This window comes from Epinephelus fuscoguttatus, linkage group LG2, assembly GCF_011397635.1.
Source record: "Epinephelus fuscoguttatus linkage group LG2, E.fuscoguttatus.final_Chr_v1".
Lineage (NCBI taxonomy): Eukaryota > Metazoa > Chordata > Actinopteri > Perciformes > Serranidae > Epinephelus > Epinephelus fuscoguttatus.
The window spans coordinates 19,090,680-19,115,189 of NC_064753.1; the positions used below are offsets into that span (position 1 = coordinate 19,090,680).

A 24,510-nucleotide genomic window follows, 5' to 3' on the forward strand; every position below is an offset into this window, starting at 1 on the left:
GTAATAAAGTACAATCAGGCTGCAGTAATTAATTGTTATAAATGAGGACACAAATTACAAACAGGTTACATATAAATTCATATTAAATACTCTTTACATAGAGAATAATGTGTAAATTATTGCAGGGCTCAATGTTCAAAACTCCCCCATCACTGTTTGTTTTGAATGGTGATGTCATCGGAGCACGTGACCATTTTTTCTCTGGGGCGATTTGATTGGTGGAGCCCAGAAGACTCTGCACAGTGGGGCAGGACCACCGAAGCCATTTTATTATTATAACAGCAAAGGTGCAGGTGCATCAATATATATTTTTTATAGCCACCGTTTTCATTTCAGAGCTCAAGTTGCCATGGGACAGTGTGGAATCACGTCATCCAAAACCGTCCTGGTTTTCCTCAACCTCATATTCTGGGTAAGAAAACGACGTGTGTGTGTGAACACTGTGCAGCAGCAGCAGCAGCAGCAGCAGCATCCACAGAGGCCAGGGATGGAGAGCGTTAGCTAGCTAGCAAACTGCGCCAGAGATGTGCTGCGGTCCGCTGTTTGGCGATAGACGAGCTGCGGTTTGAGCCGGGATATTCACGGACACTGTGTCAATGTTTCACTCACTGTGAGGGGCACTAAGTGGAGACACAATAATGTGACGGTAGTTAGCTACAGTGTGTCTGAAGCTGCCGCCCACAAGTTGTAGCTATGACGTTATGCAGCAGCTGTAGCGGCTGCTGAGTTGACCTGCTGCAGTGCTAGCTGAGCTACTGATGCTATCAGGACAATAACACAGCTGCATTATGAAATACTGACAAGAGAAAGGATAAACAGACCTTTAAATGTTATATGAAAATAGAAAACTTCATTTCCCAGGATGGCTGAATAAAGCAGATATTGCTGATATCATACTGCACCAGTCTGTTAAATGTGTGGTATCTTTCTTTGCTATTCTTCAACTGCAGCTAAATAAATGCAGCTAAATATGTAGCCTGTGTATATGAATATATGTGTGCCTATATGCAATTCAGTCATCCTTAGTTTATTGGCATGACCATGGCTAAATACAGTATTGCCAAAAGCAGGTTTAACACAGTTTACAGTGCAAGTATAGTAATTCTAAGTGTGAAGGCGAAAGGACAAGAAATGCTTTATGAAATCCTACACTATACAACATCACAGTATATACAGTCCTGAGCACCTCTTTATGCATGTACATTACATTTATTCAGCTGCTGCTTTTGTCCAAAGCAACAGCCACATGGTTACGACCCAAAAACTGCAAGAATCATGCAAGTATATCAGCTTCAGCAAGTATGGTGAACTGCTTTAAGTGCTACATTTAGAGGTAGTAATAGATAAAGTTTTTTTTTTTATTATTTTATTTTTATCTTTTTTATGGGCCCAGGTGCACTTTGAACACAGTCAGTCTGTGAGTTTCTGCTGTGATGCTGTAAATGGGGAGCTTGTTCCAACATTGTGGAGCCAGGACAGTGGTCATTGGGCCCCCTTGTAGTGAGGGAGTAGTAACTTGGTTGGCAGCAGCAGAGCATAGTGGAGGAGTTGATGCATATAGTTTGACCATGTCTTGGACTTAGGATGGGGCCAAGCCATGTATAGTATGATATGCATGTACCAGTGTCTTGTACTGGATTCAAGCAGCTGCTAGCCAGTGCAGGATGCAAAAGAGCGGTGTAGTGTACGTGCAACATACACTATAATAGTGGCTCCCTGTGGCTTTGACAAAAAAAAGTGTATATTGAAATGAATAATGGTTGTTTTTTCAACATTTTGATTTTTATATATCAGTGTTGTAGGCCTAAAGAAATTATCACATGCTCTAATTGTATAATGTGACACCTCTATATCAAATACATTTTGTTTTTAACATTTCAACAACTAAAATGTGCACAATACATCTACTGCCTTGCATGTTTTCCTTGAAATTTTGCCAAGCCTCGATAGCAGTGGCTAGTCCTGAGTCTTCCTAGCTGGTTAGCTATGGATGCCAAATCCAAAAAGTAAAAGTCTTGCAATCACATAGAGATGTTCGTTGTGTGTGGACAGATTTGTTTGCTTTCACTGCCAGCTCTGCAAAGTTAAAGTACCAAATACCCATTTAGACTATTAGTATAGGCTAATTTAGACCTGATAAGCTGTTTTACCTTCATTAGAAGCCCAAAATTTTCCGGCTCCACACAGATTTTTCTTATTATTATTGGTCAAAAATAACTCTTTTGATAGTGAAGGTTGCCAGCCCCTGATATAGCAGATTATAATGAAAGAAAAACTGATGAAAAACTAGACTAATCATTAAAAATAAAAAAAAAGAGCCATGTGTCATTTAACAATTAAATCTAATTGTCACATGAGAACCATGGAACAAAAACATACAGGTCTTTATATATAGAATAAAAAAGACAAGAAGAGGAGGCAGATTTTAAAGGGCCCTTTTCTCTCTCTGACTCATGTCTCCATTTCTCTCTGCAGGCTGCAGCTGGAATTTTATGCTACATTGGAGCCTATGTGTTTATCACATACGACGACTATGACCACTTCTTTGAAGATGTGTACACTTTGATCCCTGCCATCATAATAATAGCTGTCGGGACTCTTCTTTTCATCATCGGGTTGATTGGCTGCTGTGCAACAATACGTGAAAGCTCCTGTGGTCTGGCTACTGTGAGTGTGGATGACTTTGTACCTTTAAAATTGACTGAATTCAGAGGAAGAACACACATGCAACATTTCTGTTACATACTATAGGGAGCACAAGGAAGACACAAAACAACAAGACTTAGTGAAAAATTTCATTTAATGGCAACGTCAAGTAATCGTTATATTTCTGACTTTACTAATGAGCCTCTGAACAATGTGTCTTTGTTGTCGTTTCAGTTTGCTGCCATTCTCCTGCTGGTGTTTGTAACAGAGTGTGTGGTGGTGGTGCTTGGCTACATATACAGGGCAAAGGTAAACACAGCACATGAGCATTTCACAAGTACAGTTAGATGAAAGTGGAGCCAAGTTTGTCTTATTTGATCAGATGTTTTCAAATATCAATATGTGTGAGTTTTACATTTAAATGTTTTTTCTTCCAGATAAAAGATAAGATGAATATAATTCATAGCATTTAAATGTGAAATTCTAGCAACTTTTGCTTCCTGTCATTGTTTCAAAACTTCCTTTGCTATGATTCATTAATGTTGATTTGCTGAGAAGCTCTTATGTAATTCAACTCCCTTGGGCTAGCAGTGTTACCTAAGGGCCTACACTGTAAATTAGTTTTATAATTCTGTGAAAAAATGTCCCGTAGAGATAATATATGAAAATTGCAGTCGCAGAACAGGGACAGTAACAGCTGCTGTGCTTTTGCTTCAGGTAGAAGATGAGGTGAATCACTCCATCCAGAAGGTTTACAATGAATACAACGGCACCAACACTGACGCCCCCAGCCGTGCTATTGACTATGTGCAGAGGCAGGTGAGAAGAAAAGTCTGTTATGTCAAACAGTTTTATTTTGACAGCCATTTCAGGTCATCTCAGTTTAGAAAACATGTCTTTCTATAATAATGATAATGCTTTTTATTGAAAAGGTGCCTTTCAAAACACCCAAGGTCACCTCACAGCGCATAAAATAACATGAATTGGGCAAACACATATTGTGTATATTGTTTTAATTCATGCATGTTTGAGATTGTAAAACATTTTTCAAGTTGTCGCCTTAACTTAGGACTCTTATCCCCTCTCTGTTCTCCCGTTAGCTCCACTGCTGCGGCATTCACAACTACTCTGACTGGAGGAACACGCGCTGGTTTAAAGAATCCAAGAACAACAGTGTCCCAGTCAGCTGCTGTCAGCCCAGCATCACTAACTGTACCGGCACTCTCACTCGACCAGGAGATCTCTACCAAGAGGTACCAAAGAACATGTGTTTTTTTTTTCATTGTAGCACAGTCAGATCTAAAGTATAAACAGGTTGTCTGACGTTACTGTAAATTAATGTTGTTATGCCTGTGAAACTCTATTAATGTCATTTATTGTCTGTCTCAGGGTTGTGAAGCTCTTGTTGTGAAGAAGTTAAAGGAGATCATGATGTATGTCATATGGGCTGCACTCACTTTTGCATCTATACAGGTAAGGAGGACAGGGAGGGTCACCTGTACAGTGACACCAGCAGCAGGAAACCGAAAAAATATTCTTAGTGAAGGCCATCAGTGCAAACAACCTGAGCGCTTGGACAGGTTTTAAACAAATCCCAAGTTTAACAGTAGCATCTAAGACACCAATTTGGAAGTGAATTTAAATAAAGGGAACATAATCAAAATTAAAGGTCCAGTGTGTAGTATTTAGGGGGATATACTGGCAGAAATAGAATATTATATAATAAGTATATTTAGTGTGTAATCACCTGAGAGTAAGAATCGATGTGTTTTCGTTATCTTAGAATGAGCTGTTTATATCTACATATGGAGAGGGTCAGTGGAGTCTGCCATGTTTCACCATCATGTTTCTACTGTAGCCCAGAGCAGACAAACCAAACACTGGCTCTAGATGGGGCCATTTGTATTTTTGTGTCGGCCACCATATTTAGGAGCCCCTCAGAGAAGAAAAACATCAGAAAAACACTGATTTGTAACATGAAAATACTTTATTTAGTGGTTTTACTGGTTTTAATCACCTGGTCTGTTTATTTTGGAGAGGAAGAGACCTCTGCAAATAATTGCCTCCCAGACAGATCTCCTTAACAATTAAAACTGAAGCAGTTTTATCTAAGAATTCATGCTTGGCTCATTGGAGAAGTTTCAGCTGGTTGCAATCTGCAATTCTCACCACTAGATGCCACTAAATCCTACATGCTGTTCCTTTAATACCAAAACTATTAGTTGTCATTTTTTACTTGCAAATAAGTGGTTTAAATAACACAGCTGAACTGCAGATGTGTATAAACCTGTCTGACTGTCTGACCACTGATGTTACAGATGTTGCTCAAAATAGTTTTTGAAGCAAGAAACTGTGATTCGAGGGTTTTTATTACCCAAATCAAAGAGTATATCTTGTATGGAAAATGGGACAATAACTCTAAAGCTATAAAAGGACTACAGTCATAATGACTAGTTGACATAGGGTGAATTCATTCACAACAAACAGCAGCCTCACTGCAAAAAACACACTTAAGACATATTATTCCATGGCTGTATTTAGATCAAGCCAAAAGGATGTATATTGGGAGGAAAATTAAAGCTGCAGTCATCTCTGTCGGCACAAACTGATCTGACAGCAGCTCTGACCTAATTGTGTCAAAGGATTTTCACTGTGTTTAACAGCTCAGCATGGTCGCTGCTGACCAGGAAACCCCTGCTCCCAAAGCAGCGACTTGGCCGATCATCTAATATTAAAGTCAAAGATTCTTATTTTAACACATGCTCTGTGTGTGTGTGTGCGTGCGTGCGTGCGTGCGTGCGTGCGTGCGTGTGTGTGTAAAGATGACACTTCTTGGTTTAACATTTGCTCACACAGTGTGATTTCCCATAATAGCATAATGGTAAAAATAAATTAGTCCACAAGATTGTGATGCTTGATTAGAGTTAGAATATAACTGATTATTAGTTCTTGCCTTTTGATTGCGCTCGCATAATTTTTCTGCTAAGTTCACTGAAGGGCTCAAATAACAGCTTTTCATTTGTTTCCTTGCTGTCCACCTGTAGATGCTGGGCATGCTTTGTGCCTGTGTGGTGCTGTGCAGGAGGAGTCACGACCCGGCGTATGAGCTGCTGGTCACAACCAACAGCTATGCATGAAGGACGCAGCCAGTCAACGAAGCACTTAATAAATCAAAAGGAGCGTCACCGGACATGTCCACAGTAGATTTCAGCTGTAGTTATATAAGCTCAAGCACACCTTGCACAATTCATGATAAAGTAGCGAACACTGATGATGTGGTGTGGGTGGGTGGGGGCTTCAAGGGGAACCCAGTTATTTATTGACATGCTTTGTAAGTTACTGTTACTTTAAATGCTCTTTTTTCTCTTCTTACAAATACTGAAATATTTACAGAAGCCAAAGTTGTATATGGCTAATTGACATTATTGATGTTGATGCAGATTATTTTTTTTTTTTTATTGTGGCTTGGTAAAATTTGGGCTCATCCCCGGTGAGCATGATGAGAAGTAATTTGGAGCATATGTGTGAACTTATGGTCGGGAGTGTTGTATGGAATGTGTTTCCTTGTGTGCTATTTGCACTACGGCTGGAGCTCTGGAGATATTTCATGGTTGTAAATGGAAAATCTATGCTAAAAAGAACATGTACACTATTCCTAAGAACGTGGTTTGACCAGAATTTGTGAAAATGGAAGATTACTTTACCATAGACAGAACAGATTCAGTGTTTTTATCTCCGTCGTTACATTTTTGTTTGTGGGGCAGCTCTGCGTTGGTCTCTCAAAGCCATGTTTGGTAGACAGACTTCTTCATATTCACAAATATTCAGGTTGTGAATAATGTACATTCTGTTTTGGTGTGGATGTTCTCTGAATCAGACTTAAATAGTGAGGCATTGCCAATATATCAGTTGTGAATGAACCTTTTAGTCTTCAGTGCTATTAGTAGGAGTATTATCAGTGTTACCTGAAGACCTGTGTACGTGTAGATTCAGTTTGTTACAGTCAGAGAATTCCCTCTGTTTAGTTTGTTAGTTACAAACCTGCTATAAAGAATTACGACACATTATTTTATACATTGTTGTGAAATTGTGCACCATTTTAATATTTTTGAGCTGTTCATTTGATCCCTAAATATTTAGCTACTGTAGTGCCGCAGAAAAAACATGACGAACAAAAATTGTGTATAGACTGGAGAACAGGCAGGGGACAAATAAACTCATACATTTCAACTGGACCTGTTTGATTGCCATTTTATTTGCACTGTTTTACATGAGAGTGAACATGTTATCAGTTAAAACATATAAGGAGGTAATCATTACATAGTTCAGTCCGGTAAAAAATCTGAGTATGTTTTAACTGTGAATAGAATATGAATATAACTGCGGTATCGTTTGACAGATGTGACAATAGTTTGTTTTTTTTCAGTTACTGGTATATAAACTGCTACTATGGTACAGAATAGCTGATGGTCAACCCTGAGGTCACAGAAAGTTCCTAGTGGACAGCAGACATTTTTTCATCTCTACACAGTAGTGATGCTTCATTTGCTCTACTAAGCCATCTACTGGACAAAAAAAACTATTACACTTAGTGGTTTGTATATATAGATCTGAACCACTTCCCGAACCAGTCACGTGGTACAGCCGGCCAGCGAGGCTTCGGACGTCGCCAATGACGTCACTCGTCTGAAACGACACAAGCCTCGATACGCGCATCGCGGAAACAGTTCCTGGATTACTCGACACACGCTTCGAAGCCACGGCACGGCGAGTCACATCACTACTACACAGCTGTACCTTTTCCAGCTCACAAACACCCAAAAAACATTAAAGAAATGGTACATAAAGAACCTGAGAAACAAAACCAAACCAGACCTGAAGCCCCACCTGCTGGCAACAGAAAAAAGTGTGATTTTAGAGATACTGGGTAATTTAGAAATTAATAGTAGTCTGTATAAAGTCATGACATAACACATGAAATGTTTTTATTTGTAATTGTTATACGGTTTAAAACCAGCGACTGAAATGGTGTTTTAAATGTACTATCTCAGGTGTCCCTTGTGTGGGAAAAACAGCAATACACATGTCCAAAATTTGATGAGAATGGATGGCACAGATTCATTGCCACTTAGGACTGACTTCTTCTTGCCCTATCATAAACCTATGTTGTGGTTTAAAGAAGTTTGTATTTATTCTCATGAACTTAGCAACTGTGTTGATCACTATCTTCCTCAGCACACATTTGAAAGACTGCTTTTAGAAGTAAAACTTGACATTAAACACCTCTGTGCCCACCAGCTGCAGGATATTGTTATAAATCAGGCCTCTAGTAAAACTATAAGATTTAAGGTGGACTGGTTCTCCAGAAAGAACTGCTAGCCAGTCAAATGAGATGCTTTTTTGCTTCCCAAGTGTGTTATTCGGAGGGTCAGAGGGGGTGGTAAGAGGCTTTCAAGATCTCAAGCATCTTTTTTAGAGGATTACCAAACATGAAAGCAGGACAGCGCTGTAAAATTTGGATTACTTGGCAGAGCAAACAGATGCTCAAATGGACAGTGCAAATGGGGAACTGAGGAGAACAGGTAACAGCTCAGATTGTCTGTATAAAAAAGTAGGGCCTGGCCTGCACTAATGCATTACTAATTGTTTTACTATTAGCAACTGAAACTTGTTTGTGCTGGCATCAGACTCACGTTGGAAATATAACATACTCACAGAACAATGCCATTGGAGGCCATTTTAAACCATCCAAAAGGTTCCAAATATTCGTCCAAAGTTTCAACACCAGATGGTTTATCATTCTTCGGTCCAGTGAGACTGCACTATACAGTATTACAGAGTTAAAGGAGTATCCCAGCTGTACAACACATGAGGTATCAAGGTTACAGTGTAATATCTTTTTATGACTAATTAATCATGCATAAATAATGATCAGTTCAGAAATCTTTCAAGAAAGCTCTACTGTGTAAATAAGCAAGGGTTGTCTGATGACTTTTTAACTTCAGTAAATTGCTCAGATAACCTACTACCTACTGAAAGTTACTAGTTTTTCAATCCATGCTCAGAAATCAAGTTAGAAGAATGCAAGTTTGGACACCTTTCCTGTTGGCCTATACAGCTACAACTGGATGAGATAATATAACTGTATAGGCATGAGACACATGATGCATACTTGCATGTATGTCTAAGCATGCAAGTTTTGGTGTGTGACAGTGTGTGTGTTGTAGAGCTGCAACAATTAGCTGATTAATCGATTCGTCAATTGACAAAATATTATCACAGAATAATTGTCTTAGTCATTTTTTTTCAAGCAAAAAGCCAGATGTTTGCTGGTTTCATGCTTCTTAAATGTGAGAATTTGATGCACATCTTTGTCATACATGATGATAAATAAATAGTTTTGGATATTTGTACCGTTGGTCAGATAAAACATACCATTAAAGACGTCACCCTGGGCTCTGGGAAACTACACAGGGTTTTTGTCATTATTTTCTGACAGTTTTCTGACACAACAATTCATCGAAAAAATACCTGATAGATTATCACTAATAGCTGCAGCCCTAATGCGTTTTCATTCATCTGTGTATATGGTCTATATTCTCTTGTTTGTGCATGTGTGTTCAGATTTTGCCCAGATAGTTTCCTGGCACCAGTCCAGTCAGCCCGTTGCTCTCCACTATCCACCAGCCATCTACTCCTTGCTCCAACACTCGGACCATGTCCCCTCTGCTGACAGATATTTCATCACCTTCCTGATCAGGCAATATGAACAAAGATGACAAATGTTAGCTACAGATGGGAGACACTAACAAGCCTTGATCAGCCTAAATACCTACATTATCTTTTAACATTATTGTACAATCAGAGTGATGCTATGCTGCTACTGACAAACTTCATGTCCAGCTAAGTCTTAGTATTATAAATAATACTAAATAATGCCTTCATAATAATCACCTGTGCAGCGTATGCATAAAGTGCAATGTAGCTGTCTTCCTCAGCTGCAACAGTAGCCGATGATGCTGCACGCTGGAGGCCTGGTAGAGGCGCGTATCCTCCATCTGAAATCTCAACTGAAGCCAGATATAAAGCAGGTGAAATTTAAACTTCTTTCAGGAATAAAACTTTATGTCTGCAATGCACTGTATATAGTGCATTGATATTCAGTTAAAATATACAATTAAGTGATGTTACACATTTATTTATTGTAACAAAATATTGAATCCCATCGAGGGTATGGTGTTTTGCAGGCATATAGTTCCTGTCCAGGGTGAGAGTGATTTTGCCTGACCCGAAATTCTTTGTAACACTCCACCCGGCAGGAAGCTTAGGGCCAAAACCTTATGCCACAAAAACTGTTTCCTCCCAACTGCACTTGGGCCTCATCAACAAGGCCTGGGACCCCCACCCATAGAAACTGTCTACATAGTGATCAGCCAGAACATTAAAACCACAGGCAGGAGAAATAAATAACATTGTTGATCTCGTTACAATGTGATGTTCTGCTCGGAAATCAAATCGCTGCCAACGCCTTGGTGCCAAACACCACAGGACACACCTCCAGAGGTCCCGTGTCTTTGCCTTGACATGTCAGAGCCAAGTCAAATCCAAGGAGGTCCCGCTGTGGATCTGGGATACCTTTGGTGTATCGGCATGTCCCATGGATGTTTGATCAGATTGGGATCTGGGGAATTTGGAGGCCAGGTTGACGCCTTGAGCTTTTTGTCGTGTTCTGTAGCCCATTCTTGAGCAGTTTCTGCAGGGTGGCATGGCACATTGTCCGGCTGGGGTGGCACTGCCACTGGGAAGCGCCATTGCCATTAAGTGGTCTGTTTGGTTTGCAGTGGTGTTTGAGTGGGTGGACCATGTCAAGTGGCTTCCACATGAATGCCAGGACCCAAGGTTTCCCAGCAGAACATGCATTGTGACATGATTGTCAGTGTCATTCACTTCAACTGTCAGTGGTTTCACTGTTTTGGCTAATCGTTGTATGCATTTTAAACTATCATCTCAAAACATTGAACATATTTGCTATACTGTGAAATTTTGCATATCATCTGATTAATATTTTTTACACATCCTGCACAAACCTGTGCAGCTTTCTCATTCAGAAACAGCTGTATTGTACATATTTGTCATGTTATAGTGTTTTTTTTTTAAGTGTTTCTTTCATATATTTATTGTAATGTTTCTATTCTGTATTTTGTTCGTGACTGTTGCAGTGCTTTGCCTTATTTTTTATCTGTTCTTAATATGTTTATTGTATGTTAAATGTATGCAACAAAGACCAATACATACAATTGGTTGAACACTACCAGGGAAAGAAAAATGTTCTATTTTGTGTACTTTAAGCTATTTCTTGAATGTTTTTAATTTAGTTTTCTTTGTTGTTTTTTTGCACATGTTCGAAAAAAAAATCATTCATTCATAATTCACCCTTTATAACTCCATCTATAACTGATTTATATAGCGTTTTTGAATTGTATAAAAAACATTCACCACTGTATCACAATAGTACGTCAACACATCTAGACTTTCTTTTTAAATTTTGCGTTAATTGTTGTTGTTGGTAAAAGCTTAACTTTAAGATTATTTAAGCACTATTTCAAATATTTCAGTTCACACACACAAAAAAATAAAGATCCAGTATAGGAGCACAAATAGGTTGAAATGTTCTTTACCCCCCACCCTACCATGGTATGGGAGAGCTCTAACAAGTGAATGCAATACTTACACTCGCCAGAAGGAGTCAGTGCTGGTTGTGAGATTTGAAGACTGTCAACACTGATGCTCATAGAGCTGGCGAGAAGGGGGTCAGAGCACCTGAGTGATGCAGATCAGGGGAGATATTTAGGATATATGTGGAAATGTTATGATCAACAGACAAATAGCTTTCAATCACAACTGCATGTGATTCTTTCAGATGTGTAGATTCTTTTTTTTGTGGGCACATAAGAGATAGGTATTGAAGAAAGGTGAACCAGGAGGAGACAGCATTTACTTTCACAACAGCCTGGCAGTACTGATGTGTTATACCCTTAACCCTGGCAGGTTGTATAATAACAATGCTGTCTCCCCCTGATTCCTCCTCTGAGGTGGATTGTGTCAGACCTCATCATCATATCTCCTCCTCCTGCGAAATGAGCTTGGCCATTGCTGTCTCCGGACGTCTGGTAGTAGCTCTCAAACACTAGGGGTTCTGTGAGAGGAAATGAGAAGCTGCTTATTTGAGAAGTGAGGTTAAGTGATGCTCTCTGCATGTGTCTGCACTGAAAGAGTTGAGTAAAAGTTGAGTAGTACTCCTAATTCAGTTCTTTTGAAATGGCACCCGTCTCCTCTTCCTCTCCTTTAGTTTGTAGCTTTGCTGAACAGCACCATCCATGACAGCTCACCTGGAGGTCTCGATCCCGTGCTTTTCATCCCTATGAAAAAGTTGTTGTCTGTGATGATGTCACACTGTTCCAGTAGCTTCCTCACCTCCTCATTAGACTGAAAACAAGAGGCAGTTCCTTTGAAATCAGGATTGTACACTGTTCCCACATAACCCAACAGATCAACATTTCTGTGGTTAGAGACTTTCATTTCATCAGTGTAGTTATCCATGCTAAAAATAAATGAGGAAGGAACTTACAGTGTATGAAAGGTACATTTGCAAAATCAGCCAAATGGGTGGCAACATGTGATCTTAGGTACTCTTTTAAGAAAGAGTCAACATATCCACAGCCACGCAAGTGTCGGGACTGTACTAATGTACATGCTAACACCAACATGCTAACATGCAAAGAATGACAAAGCTAACATGTTGATCTTTGGCAGGTATAGGCCTAATGTTTACCATCCTCACCAACTTAGTTTAGCATGTTAGCATGCTAACATTTGTTATTTGCACATCCTTTTGGGACCATTAAGATCTTAACTGCAAGTCATTCAGTAGTTGCTGTGGTTTTTGTCATATTTTAGTCTGGTCATAGACAATGTCGAAAAATGTATGCTCAAGCAAACATGCTGTTGCGCAAATTCAGCATGTGCTCAGTCGATATAAAGATTTGTCTGTTTAAAGCATTCTGTACTTCTCTTTATACTGCCCACTTGTGGTGTCAATACAAGAAAAGCAGCATGCAGAGACTCACTGTGGCTTACAATGATTGTATGAGGTTGCTGCTTAAGGCTCCAAGAAGCTGCAGTACAAGTCATATGTTTGCTAGTGCTGGGGTCCCTACCTGTGCTGCAGTGATACGGAATCTGATGTATAGATTCATATGTAGAATATCAAACTCATTAAATTGTATTATTTCATGCCTAATTGACCCTGCACTCAGCTCAGTCAGGTTCACGTCTAAGATGTGGAGTCAGTGGAGATCTTGCCTGTACACTTGTGTGTGACTATTATATTTTATTTTCTGTACATCACTGTTTTATTGCGTATTGTTGTTATCTTTTTTAAATTGTGTATGTTGTTTGTCTTGCTCTGTGCTATGGACCTCTCCTTGAGATGTGTCTTTAATAAAGTATGAATTGAATTGAATTGGACCAAAGTAGCAGACCGAGAGTGACATCCTTAGAGCCATGTCACTACATGGTCAATAAAGTTGTTTCAGGTCTGAAAATGTAAGCTCTTATAATAGTGGCTAAACTAATTCACAACACTGCAATCGCAAGTCTCTCATGATAAATCACTAACAAACTGCATTTGTACATAAGTTTTAAACCTGTGCCTGAATTTAAACCAAGCATTTAAAGGTCCAGTGTGTAGGATTTAGGAGGATATGTTGGCAGAAATGGAATATAACATAATAAGTATGTTTTCTTTAGTGTTAAATCAACTGAAAATATGAATAGTTGTGTTTGCGTTAGCTTAGAATGAGCTGTTTCTATCGACATAGGGAGCAGGTCCTTGTCTTCTGACATGTTGCACCGTCATGTTTCTACAGTAGCCAAGAAACAGATTATTTAACGTGAAACTGCTTTATTCAGGGTTTTCACCAGTTTAAATCACTGGGTCCATTTGTTTTGGTGAGGAAGAGACCACTGTGGATTATTCAGTTCCCATTAAAACCCTTATAAACGTCTGGATCTGAAGTTATCAAAGAAAAAAAGTGAGGACACATTAGTAGGTGCTGGGCTAACAGCCAGTGTCTGACATGAGGAACTGGGTCGGAGAAGCACTGATTTGTGGTGTAAAATTACTCTACTCAGTGTTTTTACCGCTTTAAATCTCTGGGTCTGTCAAGGAGAACTCAGCAGATAATTCGGCTCATGGTACAAACCTCCTAAACGCCTGGAGGTAAGTTAAGCACACATTAGGAGGTGCTGGGCTGGCAGCCAGTCCGCTACATGCAGAACAGCGTGGGTGAAACACTCATTTTTAACGTGGCACTACTTTATTCAGTATTTTTACCAGTTTTAGTCACCCGCTGTGTGGTTTGGAGAGAGAGAGACCTCTGCAGGTCATTGGCTACAGATAAAAACCTCCCAAACAATGAACACTGAGGGAATTCTATCCAGAAGTTTTAGCTGGTTGCATCGTCCAATCCTCACCACTAGATGCCACTAAATCCCCCTAAATCGTACACGCTGCTCCTTTAAGGGAGACTCTTACCCCAAACTAAATCTAGAAGGTGAAACTGTATCCATTTAAAACTCTATACATAAGAAAGTGAGCTCACCTCATCATCTTTGACACACTGCATGGAGAAATGATTGCAGTGGTCCCAGAGAGCACACCTCAGCATGCTGATGCGATCTCCCTCCAGCTGCTGGAACACCTGGAACATGTACACACCACTGGTTTCTATTGTGGTTTCTACATTCATATCAGTGACTTCAGTGAATTCCTTTGCCCCCCCCCACCCCCCCCCCATGACAGCAGTGCATGTAATACAGAAATATAGTCCATTTTACCTCACAGGTGCTTTTGTGTGTTTCTTCCCAGTCCTGGCGGACATTTTCTAGCTGAACGATGTTGGTAAAGTACAGCTTCTCTGTGAGAGATTACAGTATCATCACAAATGCTTATAGTTGGAAATGAACCACAGCAATGAACACAAAATGGTGGCTGTATTGAGAAATGTCATTCAAATACAAACGTACGCAGGCTAAAAAGCAAAGAGATAAAACCTGATTCTGAGCCATACCTGCTTCATTGGCTGCCTGTCTGCATTGCTTGGCTCTGGTGCGTACCTGTGAAACAGATATAACACAGGAAGCAACATGCATGACCGATGTGACAAGCTCTTATCACAAACTGGAGACTTCACATCATATTAAAGCATTATCGTCACATCATAAGGTCAAAACATGTGAGACATGTTGGAAAGGTTACTTTGGCACCTTTCCTGAATAATCACAGTGATTCAGGGATTTGTGAAACATTGAATATTCTTTAAAGGAACTGTATGCAACCTTTACAGCATATCTATTATTCAGAGTCTGAGGTGAATCTCACGTGGTTCTCAACACAGAGGTGGCTGAGCCGGCATCTAGCAGATGATGATGCTAACTCCACAAACAGGGCTAACAATGGCAACAGTGCCGACAGACCTTGCATTGTTAAGCTGGGGGAAAACTGGAGGGTGGGTGCTTCCATGATGACACGGTCCTGACATAAGCTGTGACTGCTGTATGAGTGCAGAGCAGAGCAGCTGTGATTAGCTAACTAGTGGGTTACATTCACAGGGACTCACATACGCAGTGCACTTTGCCACAGCAACAGCACAAGTAACGGTAGCACTTTATAATACAGCCCGTGTTTTACGACGTAACTCCCCGTGTCTTACGGCGTAACTTCCCGTGTCTGACGGCGTAACTCCCCGTGTCTTACGACGTAACTCCCCGTGTCTTATGGCATAACTTCCCGTGTCTTACGGCATAACTTCCCGTGTCTTACCATATACTTATTGGGACTTTCATGGTAACTCTCTGACATCTACATGGCATTTTAGAGGAACCTGTTGTGTAGTTTCGCTTGTCTTACAGTAGACCTGCCGGGGTCTTACAGTGGAACTGCTACTGTCTTATGCTGTCACTCCCAGTGTCTTATAATGGAACTTCATGCGTCTTACCTTGCACTTACTGGGACTTCCCGGGTGACTCTCTGACATCTACCATGACATTTTGGGGGAGCCTATATGGTTTAGTTTCACTTATGACTTACAGTGTAACTCGCTATGTCTTACAGTAAAACGTCTTACAGTCCAACTCCTGATGTCTTACCATGTAGGCCTACTTATTAAAACTTATAACTATAAAATCAGATATGATTTACAGTTTTAAAATACACGAAAATCATACTGCAATATGTAACCTAATGCCCTAATGGGTACATAGCAAATAATGGTTTGCTACAATATTAATGTTCTGATTGTTAGTGGGACAGCTGTGTCTCTGGAGTTTAAGTGGGTTGTCCACTAATTGGAAGATTTGAACCCGGTCTCCTCCAGTCTGCATTTGAAGTATCCTTGGGATCCAAGATACTGTACCCCAAATTGCTCCCAGTGGCTGTGTGTGAGTGCGTATGAATGGTTACTGACTAGCAGGCGATACCTAGTATGGTAGCTTCAGCCACCAGTGAGTAAATGTGCATGCAAATAGGTTTGATTGAACAGACAGACAGAAAGTAACATTTAGAAAGGCAGAATGTAAAAGCAATTGTCAGTGCATAATTTGCACATCTGAAAAGTGACATGTGGGGTAAAGCACTTTTAGTGGTCGGAAGATTCGAGAGGTGCTATCAAAGTGCAAATCTATTTACCATACAGTTCCTTTAAAGAAGATGTCACAGTCGCACATGAACATACTTCACATAAACATACACAGATACTTCCTCCTTGCTGGATGTTGCATAATTACATTACTGTGCACAATAATGTTGACCTGCTGTCAACTGGAAACTTACAGTTTGAGATGCAAAGCTAAAGTTTGTATGTGAATCCCTTTAAACCTCAAACTAGTCTGACATAACTGCCATAGTGAGATAGCTCATTTCATAGTTGTACCTTTTCTGAGTTTTTGGATGTTTGGACATTTGTCTTCTCAGCCCCCTGCTCTGCCTCATCTGCCTCCTTGCATCTCAGCTCGTAGGTTTTCTTAGACTGGAAACACAAACCACAAAACACAGAGTTCATCAAGGACAGACAGACCTGTATAATGTTTGATGTTCTGTATATAGTATGCCATTCGAAATTATATCAGCTGTAGCTGTTCTCCTACCTCCACGGCCCTCTTGTACAAAGACACTTTTTTCTTCTGAACCTTCTCCATGATGCTTTGAAACTATAAAAGGAAACAGGGGAGTCAGAATTAAAAAAATTTAAGCTTCCATGCAATGTCTTCATCTACTGTATATCCTTATTATACCCACAGTTCCTAAAATGCTGTAGAAAAATAAAAACTGATATAAAATGGAAATGCTAAAATATCCTGTTCAGCTTCCTGTAGGTGTAATCTTTACTAATGACTGTAATATTATTATAACTGTAGGAATATTAGTGCATTATTAAGCCATTTATTAGCTCTGTAAATACTTATTACCTGCAAAATAATTTAAGTGACCACAGGATAGCGATCTGCACACATGCCACAAGCTATCAAACCTCACATGAGGTCAATGAAACCTAACCTCTGTATTTGTGTAAATAAGCCAGTTGTTAAGCAACACAAATTGCCCAGTACCTTCTTCCTCTGCTCTTTCTGCCGTTCTCTGAATGTCTCAATCTTTTTCACCTCCTCTTTCAATATATCAGATAGCTGGATGTGAAAGTTACCGATGTTCTCGATTTCTGCAGCCAGAAAACAGCCATATTAACCAATGCCACATTTCATTCACAAATAAGATCAATAGCAGCACTATATAGTAGTTTGGTGGATTTGTCCATGACTGGATGAACTTACGTGTTTTTAATAGTTCAAAGGATGCTCTCAAAGTGCTGGGAATAAAATACACACATTTAAGATCAGACATAATTTAGTGCATTCTCTGAAGGACACAAAGAGGCAAACTTAAAACAAACACCATTCATCACATAGCATTTTTAGATTCAACCAGGGCTGACGCTCCGCATCTTATTTTTTGACAAATGTGTTCCTTCCTATTCCTTTCCAAAATTACACAGTGACAAAGAGGTTCAGCACAACTTAAGTGTCTGACTGCTGATGACTACGCAGCTATGCTAGAGCAGTTAGGACAAAGTGTCATCAAGGTCACCTGTCTGGTAAGTTGTGGCTCATTATTTTACTCCTGACACGCTCCATCAAGACTTTTCACTTTTTGTTAGTTATTGTAAAACATCTCACATAAAATCTTTTTGGTTGTAACGTCTACAAAAAGTATTTCCTTGTGGTCGAGCCATGTTTTCTGTTATAAAGTGTAATCAGCGCTGTAGCAGGCGAGTGACATATCAGAGAACAGGAAACAGGCACCAGATAGTGACCTACTGTATACTGAGAGGGGGTCGCTGTAGTAGGTGGCACGCACGCTCAAACACACACACACACACACACACACACACACACACACACACACACACACACACGCTCTGCCTTTTTTTTCTCTCTTTCTGTTTCACAGACAGAAACATGTTTCCTTTAAAAGAATGTGGCTCACACACGCCTGGCTGATGATTTATGTTACATGTTGCAGGTCAGTTTTAACATCAGCATTAAACTCATCACATTGTCTTTCAACAAAATGAATATGTGACTTTCTTTTCAATATGTCACTCAGACAGCAAGTGCACATTATGTGTGTTCAGTACATAGTCATAAACATCATCATGCCGATTTTGAATGCCAGACGATGTATTTACCTGATCTCTGTGTGTCCTCCAGCTTTACGGGCAATAGTCACCAGTTCCTTCCCATACTTCTCCTCTGCTAGAGCCCTGTGCAGTATGAACAAACAGATGCATCAGGCTGCAGACAAAAAAAAATAGTTTTTAGTTTTAAAACTGAACTGTGTTGTTTCTGTGTTAACAAAAGAAGAGCTTTATGCATCATTGTGTTTGTCTTGATGTGCAGATACCATCGTTTGCAGCCTTCACTCTGTTACCACAAAGGCTTTGGTGACTGTGATCTTTGTCATGAAGTGCAGTTTTTAGGCTAGCATTTAAGATTTCACAACTAAAACCCCCTGCCGTTCTATGTTTTATTTATAGATTAATCAGGAAGTAATAACATAATACAGATATATTCCCCTTGCTGATAGAATGTGTTTCTTTGGACTTTTGTTTGTCCGAGGTCTTTGTTCTAAATCATTTACTCTTTATGTAGATAATCGGTGTTGGTGGTGGTGCTGAATATTTGTGCCCCATGGAAATAAGTCTTGTCATTCTTGGACATCATGAAATCATTGATATGCTAAACCTTGGAATTTGTCAAAAACCAGCTGATTTTTAACCTAGTGTGATGCAAATGAACATGGGACAAAGTGGTGTGACTGATCCTGTGCTGTTCAAATTACTGCTTGAGATGTAAAAAGTTTTTCAGGAAGTTTATTTTTAGATATAACCATCCAAGTGTCACACTGCTGAGGGGTTCATTTTAAATGTCTGTTGTCTCATGATCATAACAAAATCTCTAGTATAGTTTTATATTCATCTTATTGTGTCAAGGTGTTAATTCCACAAATGTCACAAAAAGAAGGAACGTGTGCTCTCAAGAAGTTCCCCGAATTCCCCAGCTTTTGGTTTCAGCAACTGAAATCCAGGCTGATACTACCTCATCTTTAAAAGCTCCTCCACATCTTTGCACATTTGCCGTCCATCTCGTAACCTTTGGATCAGAGTGTCATAACCAGCGTGGCAAGTAAAATCAGACCCCTGTAAAGAGAAGAAGAAATAGAAAAAGCTTAGAGAAATACTGCAATGAACAGCATTTCTCAATAGCTCTTGCAACATGTCGTTGGGTTAATCCTGGACTCACTTTGTGGCGAAAATGCAGAACTAACACACAGCAAAAATAGTTCTATGTGACACGGTAACATACTTAGTACTTCATGAAAATGCCTTTTATGAGGGGAGCAGTAGTTCGGCACATTACAGTAACTTAAACACTGAGGGACGACTTGTAGCACGAAGTAGAGACAGTTTGTGGGAACTTAAAAACTCAGCAAAGACTTATATTTTTAGACCTTTATACTCTCAGTGTGGGCTAATTTAGGACTTCAGATAACTTGTATAAGTTAAAATCTAATCTGGACACACTGGTGATGTGAATCTCTGTCACAGGCCATGACAATGTAAGCGTTCTTTTGTTTTGTAGGTAGGTACTTTGGATAATAATGAATAGATAAGATTATAGTTTACTTATCATGGCTATTTTACATATATACCCTCAGGATTAATTATTGTACGATTGTGAAGAAACCAGTGATCTTTCAACAAGGACAACTTCAGCAAAGCACGAGACCACAAAAATAGACTCACCCAGAAAGCATCTTTAAACATCAAAGGTGTCATCTCGGTTGTTACTTCCTTGAGCTGAACACAGTTTCTTTACTCAGCATGAACTCCTCTTACAGGACTTCTTTCTAGAGGTAATCGCTCACCAACAATTTAGATAAAGTTCTTGAAGGTCGTGGGATACTTGACCAAGAAAGCTGTGTCTAAAACCGTGAGTGGCCCAATGTCAGTGAGTCATTTTGAATGAGGAAGAGCTTCTGTCCCATGATGTCACTGACCACAGTCAGCTCAGCCCATGTGTGAGACGGCATCTCTTTCACTATCGCTCGTTGGATAAGACTGAAGGTCTAGTTTAAAGGTTGTGTAAGGGTTTGTCCAACCCAAAATATATTTAGATTATGTGTTACGTCTGTCTGTCTGTCTGTCTGTGTGTTTGATATAATCTCTTCGCTGCAGGCCAGCAGTTTAATGGTGAAGAGATTGTTGGTTTGGTCATTTATAGTAACAAACTCACACAGGAGTACAGTATGGTTTCAGTCTCAGCTGTTGTGAGTAATACTGGGACTGATGGCTGAAGTGTTACCGAGCACCTGGAATTGCATTATAGATATGACATCTATATATATCTATATCTATCTATCTATCTAGATATAAATATAGATATATAATATAAATAAATAGTACCTAAACACCACATTTGTCATACATGCACATAGATTTATATCATTGTATATATAGATATATATATATACACACATATATATATATATATATACACATAGATATATAGATATATATATCTATATCTATATATATATATAGATATATAGATATAGATATAGATACAGTGATATAAATCTATGTGCATGTATGACAAATGTGGTGTTGAGGTACTATTTAATTGCTTCTCTACCTTTTTTTTTTAATTCACCCTTTTACTTTAACTGCACCTCAAAATTGTTTACATGATCCAAATATGTCTGATGTCTACGATCTGAATAACGATGCCTCATTCACTGTTTTCATAATATCTCCAAAAACTTTGTCACATACATTTTCATCCAACCGTTGTTTCGTACATTCCTGTGACGACCACAAGGGGGAGACACAGCCCTTTCTAAAAACATATCAAACAAACCCAGTATTTAAGTATTACTGGGATCAAAGCCTCCCATCACACAGGGTCAGTTTTTAAATCTTTACGGGGGGTCCGATATAAAATCCAAAATCTCTCAATCCAGTTGCGATGAACACAAATCTGTGCCTCGGGCATGTCTCCAGGAGGACATGGAGACACGTGAATGAGCACACAGAAGCTCATTATTGATTTTCAAAGTGAGGAGAAGGACACACTGTGGTGTCTCTCACCAGTCGCTCAATGAGATGTGTGAAAATCTTTGACTCTCTCACAAAGCTGGGGGATCATCCTGTCACACACCTAACAACATGTTAAAGGGACAGTACAAATCAATACAGTCAGCTGAGGATTGTGGCGCTTAGTCTTTTGCTTTTTTGTTTGACATTTATGTGCTTTTTTTAAAATCATAAAGCGCTTCCAGCTGCTGTTCTGCATATACTGCACCTGCCAGACGTATGTTTGATTATTGACTGACTGGACAGATAATATTTTCAAGACCTGCATCGCCGTCCTGTATCATATGACAGAATTTTCTGTGGTACACAACTTTTTAATGCACTCAATAAGAACCATTATTTCAATAGCTGTAGCTTAGAGGTGCAACACCATGCAATTTCATGGTTTATACATTTCCTCAGTATTTACAGAAAATATGCAATAATGAAATAATCACTTCAGGCCTACAACAACGACAAATAAAAATCTGAATGTTAAAAAATAACTTTCATTCATTTCCATATTATTTTAACACAAAGCCACAGGGAGCCAATGGAGAGGGTCTAAAGAGCCGCATGTGGCTCCAGAGCTGCAGGCTGCCTACCCCTGGTGCAAGTGTGTGTGTAGCGAGTGTGTGGTCAAGCAAGAAAGGGAGAGAACGATAATGAATGCACTGAGAACAGACAGATGTTGGTGATCAAAGCAGAGGAGAAGTTAGTGGTAAAGTTGTCGAGCGGTGGTGAATGTTCGTGTTGGTTTCAGTATGATGCAGAGGCAGAAATGTTTTGCAGCATGTTAACACCAAGGCTTTGAGCTATGTTAGTATTTTTAGGCTGGCAAAGACATAGTCAGTGTGCACTTTAGTTTGTGTGATCTGTTGCAATACTGTTACTGAATGGAGATCAGTGAGATTCATATTTATTTTTCACCTATTAATGTTCACGCACAGCCTGTTCTACAGATTTTGTTTGAGATAAGTCATGATTTATATTATATTAAGGGCAGTTTATACTTGTGTGTCAATTCTATGCAGAGACTATGCACTTGACCTACGCGGTTGTGAGCATTTATACTTGAGCGGTGGTGTGTCGGTGTCACTCTGCAGTTACACAAAGGTAACGTTACAAAATTCAGTTCCATTACAATTCACAAGATTCACCGACAAAACCACTGTCATGTACTTAACATGTTTTCCAAACAAGTGTAACATGCTAACGTTATTAGCGTAGTATGCAGAGCCTACGCTAATAACGATTCTATGATACACTAATAATGATTAAATGTTTACATGTTTACAAGGCTTTGAGATAAATTCAGAGGCTAATAAATATATGCTATTCATATCAGTTCATGCATTAATTTCATTTAATTTCATCATAACATGTAGGCCTGGCTTAAATGAAAAAGCAGTTTATATGTTGACTGTGTCCAGTGTTGTGCTGGTCATACTATAGAACGATTTATTGGATGTGTATAGTGAATACTATGGAGAGAACTTTATAAAATTGCACAAGGAATCGCTGTCGCAATATCGCTCAAAAAAATTGCAATTTTATTGTTTTCCCCATATTGTTTAGACCTAAATTACAGCCAGAGTTGGAAAACCAGACATCTACTAGTTAGAGCAAAGATAATCCTCTCAGGCCAACGTTGCAAGTTTCAAGTCGAGATGACTGAGTCCGTGGTGCTTGGCCTTCGCTGTGACCCTGTTTGAGGCCTCTAATGGAAGGACAAGCTCTGGGAATCAGCTGTGTTACCAGGGTCTGAACACACACACACACACACACACACACACACTTAAGTTTCTACCCCTCTCTCACTCCTTTTCTCTCTCTCCCTCACACTCCCCGGAGTGGCAGTTATTGAACTGTGACAAACGAGCCGTGTCAGACCAGCCCCCCTACCTGGGGGATTGGCTAAATGACCTTTCCATTACCCAACCACTGCTGTATTCCCCCTCCACAGATAGAGTTACACACACAGCCACAAAGCCCATTTGCCAAGACCAGTGTCACCGTCGCTGCCATTAGCCACTACATCTTTCTGTGCTCTCTTTTATTTTATTTTTCATTTTAAGCCTGCATATCACTTAAGCTGCATCACATACAGTATTTATATTTATTTTGTGTGTCTTTGTTCCTCTCAGTGGTGGTGGTCTGGACCATGTGTCAGTGCTAAGTGATAAGCATGTGATGCCAGAAGCAGCTTGTGCCTTGTTGCTCGTTGGTTTGTGCACATGTGGGGATTATTTGTATATGTGTGTGTGTGTGTGTGTGTGTGAGAGAGAGAGAGAGAAAGAGAGCGAGTGCCTCTGGCCTGCATAGTGTGTGACTTAACTGGTTTTCACACATTCTCCAAACTCCATTCTTGCTAATCCCTTGTTGACTATTGGCACTAACCCTGAATCTCGCTGAGATACTTTAGGGAACAAGTCTGAGGAGAGGAATGAAGAGGGGGATGAGTGGAGAGGGGTAGAAAGGTTAAACGTGGATGAGGAGTGGAGAGCAAGGGGGAGAGGATGGGCAGAGAGGGTGCAAGAGAAGAGGGATGAAGTGAGGAAGAGAATGCAGGATCAGAGGGAAATGCAAAGAAGAAAAGGAGAGAATAATTAAAGTTGAGAGCAGGACAGAGCACAGTCCGTAGCTGACTGCTGCTGCCTGTTGGATAGGAATGCAATGAAGTGAGTCCTTGGCCACATTAGTGGGAACCTGTTAGGAAGCTGACAGATGGAGAGCTAATGATGTGTAGGCACAAGGGCAGAGCCTGTAGTTGCTAGTGAGACGATCTGTAGTGGCTGTCATAATACAGCTGAAAACCAACAGCTGAGGGAGGCGGAGGAAAAGTAGAAGAAGGAGGAGGAGAGGAAAGAGCAGAATAACGCTAACCCCAGAGAGCGAGCTGGAGGCCTTTCTCACGTTTGATCTACTTCTGGCTTTGAATGAAACATTTATTAGCTGTCTTAATCCTCAGCATTACTGCTGAGAACTCCAGTGTTAATCAATTTGATCCTCATGTGTCCTTTATTCCCTGACGTGGTTCTCTGGACACTGGGATGAAGGCAGTATGGGCACACACACAAACACACTCACACAAACACACACACAGTGTTTGTGAAGC

The 24,510-nt window shown here is 39.9% G+C and overlaps 2 protein-coding genes across 2 annotated transcripts; one reads left to right on the forward strand and one right to left on the reverse strand.

Annotated features, from left to right (window-relative positions):
- The first annotated feature begins 224 nt into the window (after positions 1-224).
- On the forward strand, positions 225-6,881 carry LOC125904370 (tetraspanin-3-like). Its single transcript, XM_049601726.1, has 7 exons — positions 225-412; positions 2,476-2,667; positions 2,881-2,955; positions 3,364-3,465; positions 3,747-3,899; positions 4,036-4,119; positions 5,691-6,881. Exons 1-7 carry the CDS (start codon positions 350-352, stop codon positions 5,781-5,783), a joined length of 762 nt encoding a protein of 253 aa, XP_049457683.1. The 5' UTR covers positions 225-349; the 3' UTR covers positions 5,784-6,881.
- Positions 6,882-20,263, reverse strand: LOC125904305 (proline-serine-threonine phosphatase-interacting protein 1-like). The gene is made up of 15 exons (XM_049601644.1): positions 20,064-20,263; positions 19,357-19,457; positions 18,447-18,521; positions 17,533-17,567; positions 17,314-17,420; positions 16,852-16,914; positions 16,638-16,733; positions 14,778-14,823; positions 14,545-14,624; positions 14,310-14,408; positions 12,036-12,132; positions 11,755-11,842; positions 11,378-11,466; positions 9,601-9,716; positions 6,882-9,398 (listed from the first exon to the last, which is right to left on the reverse strand). Exons 1-15 carry the CDS (start codon positions 20,094-20,096, stop codon positions 9,267-9,269), a joined length of 1,257 nt encoding a protein of 418 aa, XP_049457601.1. The 5' UTR covers positions 20,097-20,263; the 3' UTR covers positions 6,882-9,266.
- Positions 20,264-24,510: the final 4,247 nt, after the last annotated feature.

What these genes read in the sequence shown, in the direction of transcription:
- LOC125904305 (XM_049601644.1), bottom strand. Translation starts at nt 20,096, where the DNA reads ATGACACCTTTGATGTTTAAAGATGCTTTCTGG. An exon ending in ACTGACTCCTTCTGGCGAGT is followed by an intron (nt 9,717 to 11,377) that starts GTAAGTATTGCA and finishes ATCTGGCTTCAG; the next exon opens with TTGAGATTTCAGATGGAGGA. An exon ending in TTTATGCATACGCTGCACAG is followed by an intron (nt 9,399 to 9,600) that starts GTGATTATTATG and finishes TTGCCTGATCAG; the next exon opens with GAAGGTGATGAAATATCTGT.
- LOC125904370 (XM_049601726.1), top strand. Translation starts at nt 350, where the DNA reads ATGGGACAGTGTGGAATCACGTCATCCAAAACCGTCCTGGTTTTCCTC. An exon ending in GCTCCTGTGGTCTGGCTACT is followed by an intron (nt 2,668 to 2,880) that starts GTGAGTGTGGAT and finishes TTGTCGTTTCAG; the next exon opens with TTTGCTGCCATTCTCCTGCT. An exon ending in TCACTTTTGCATCTATACAG is followed by an intron (nt 4,120 to 5,690) that starts GTAAGGAGGACA and finishes GTCCACCTGTAG; the next exon opens with ATGCTGGGCATGCTTTGTGC.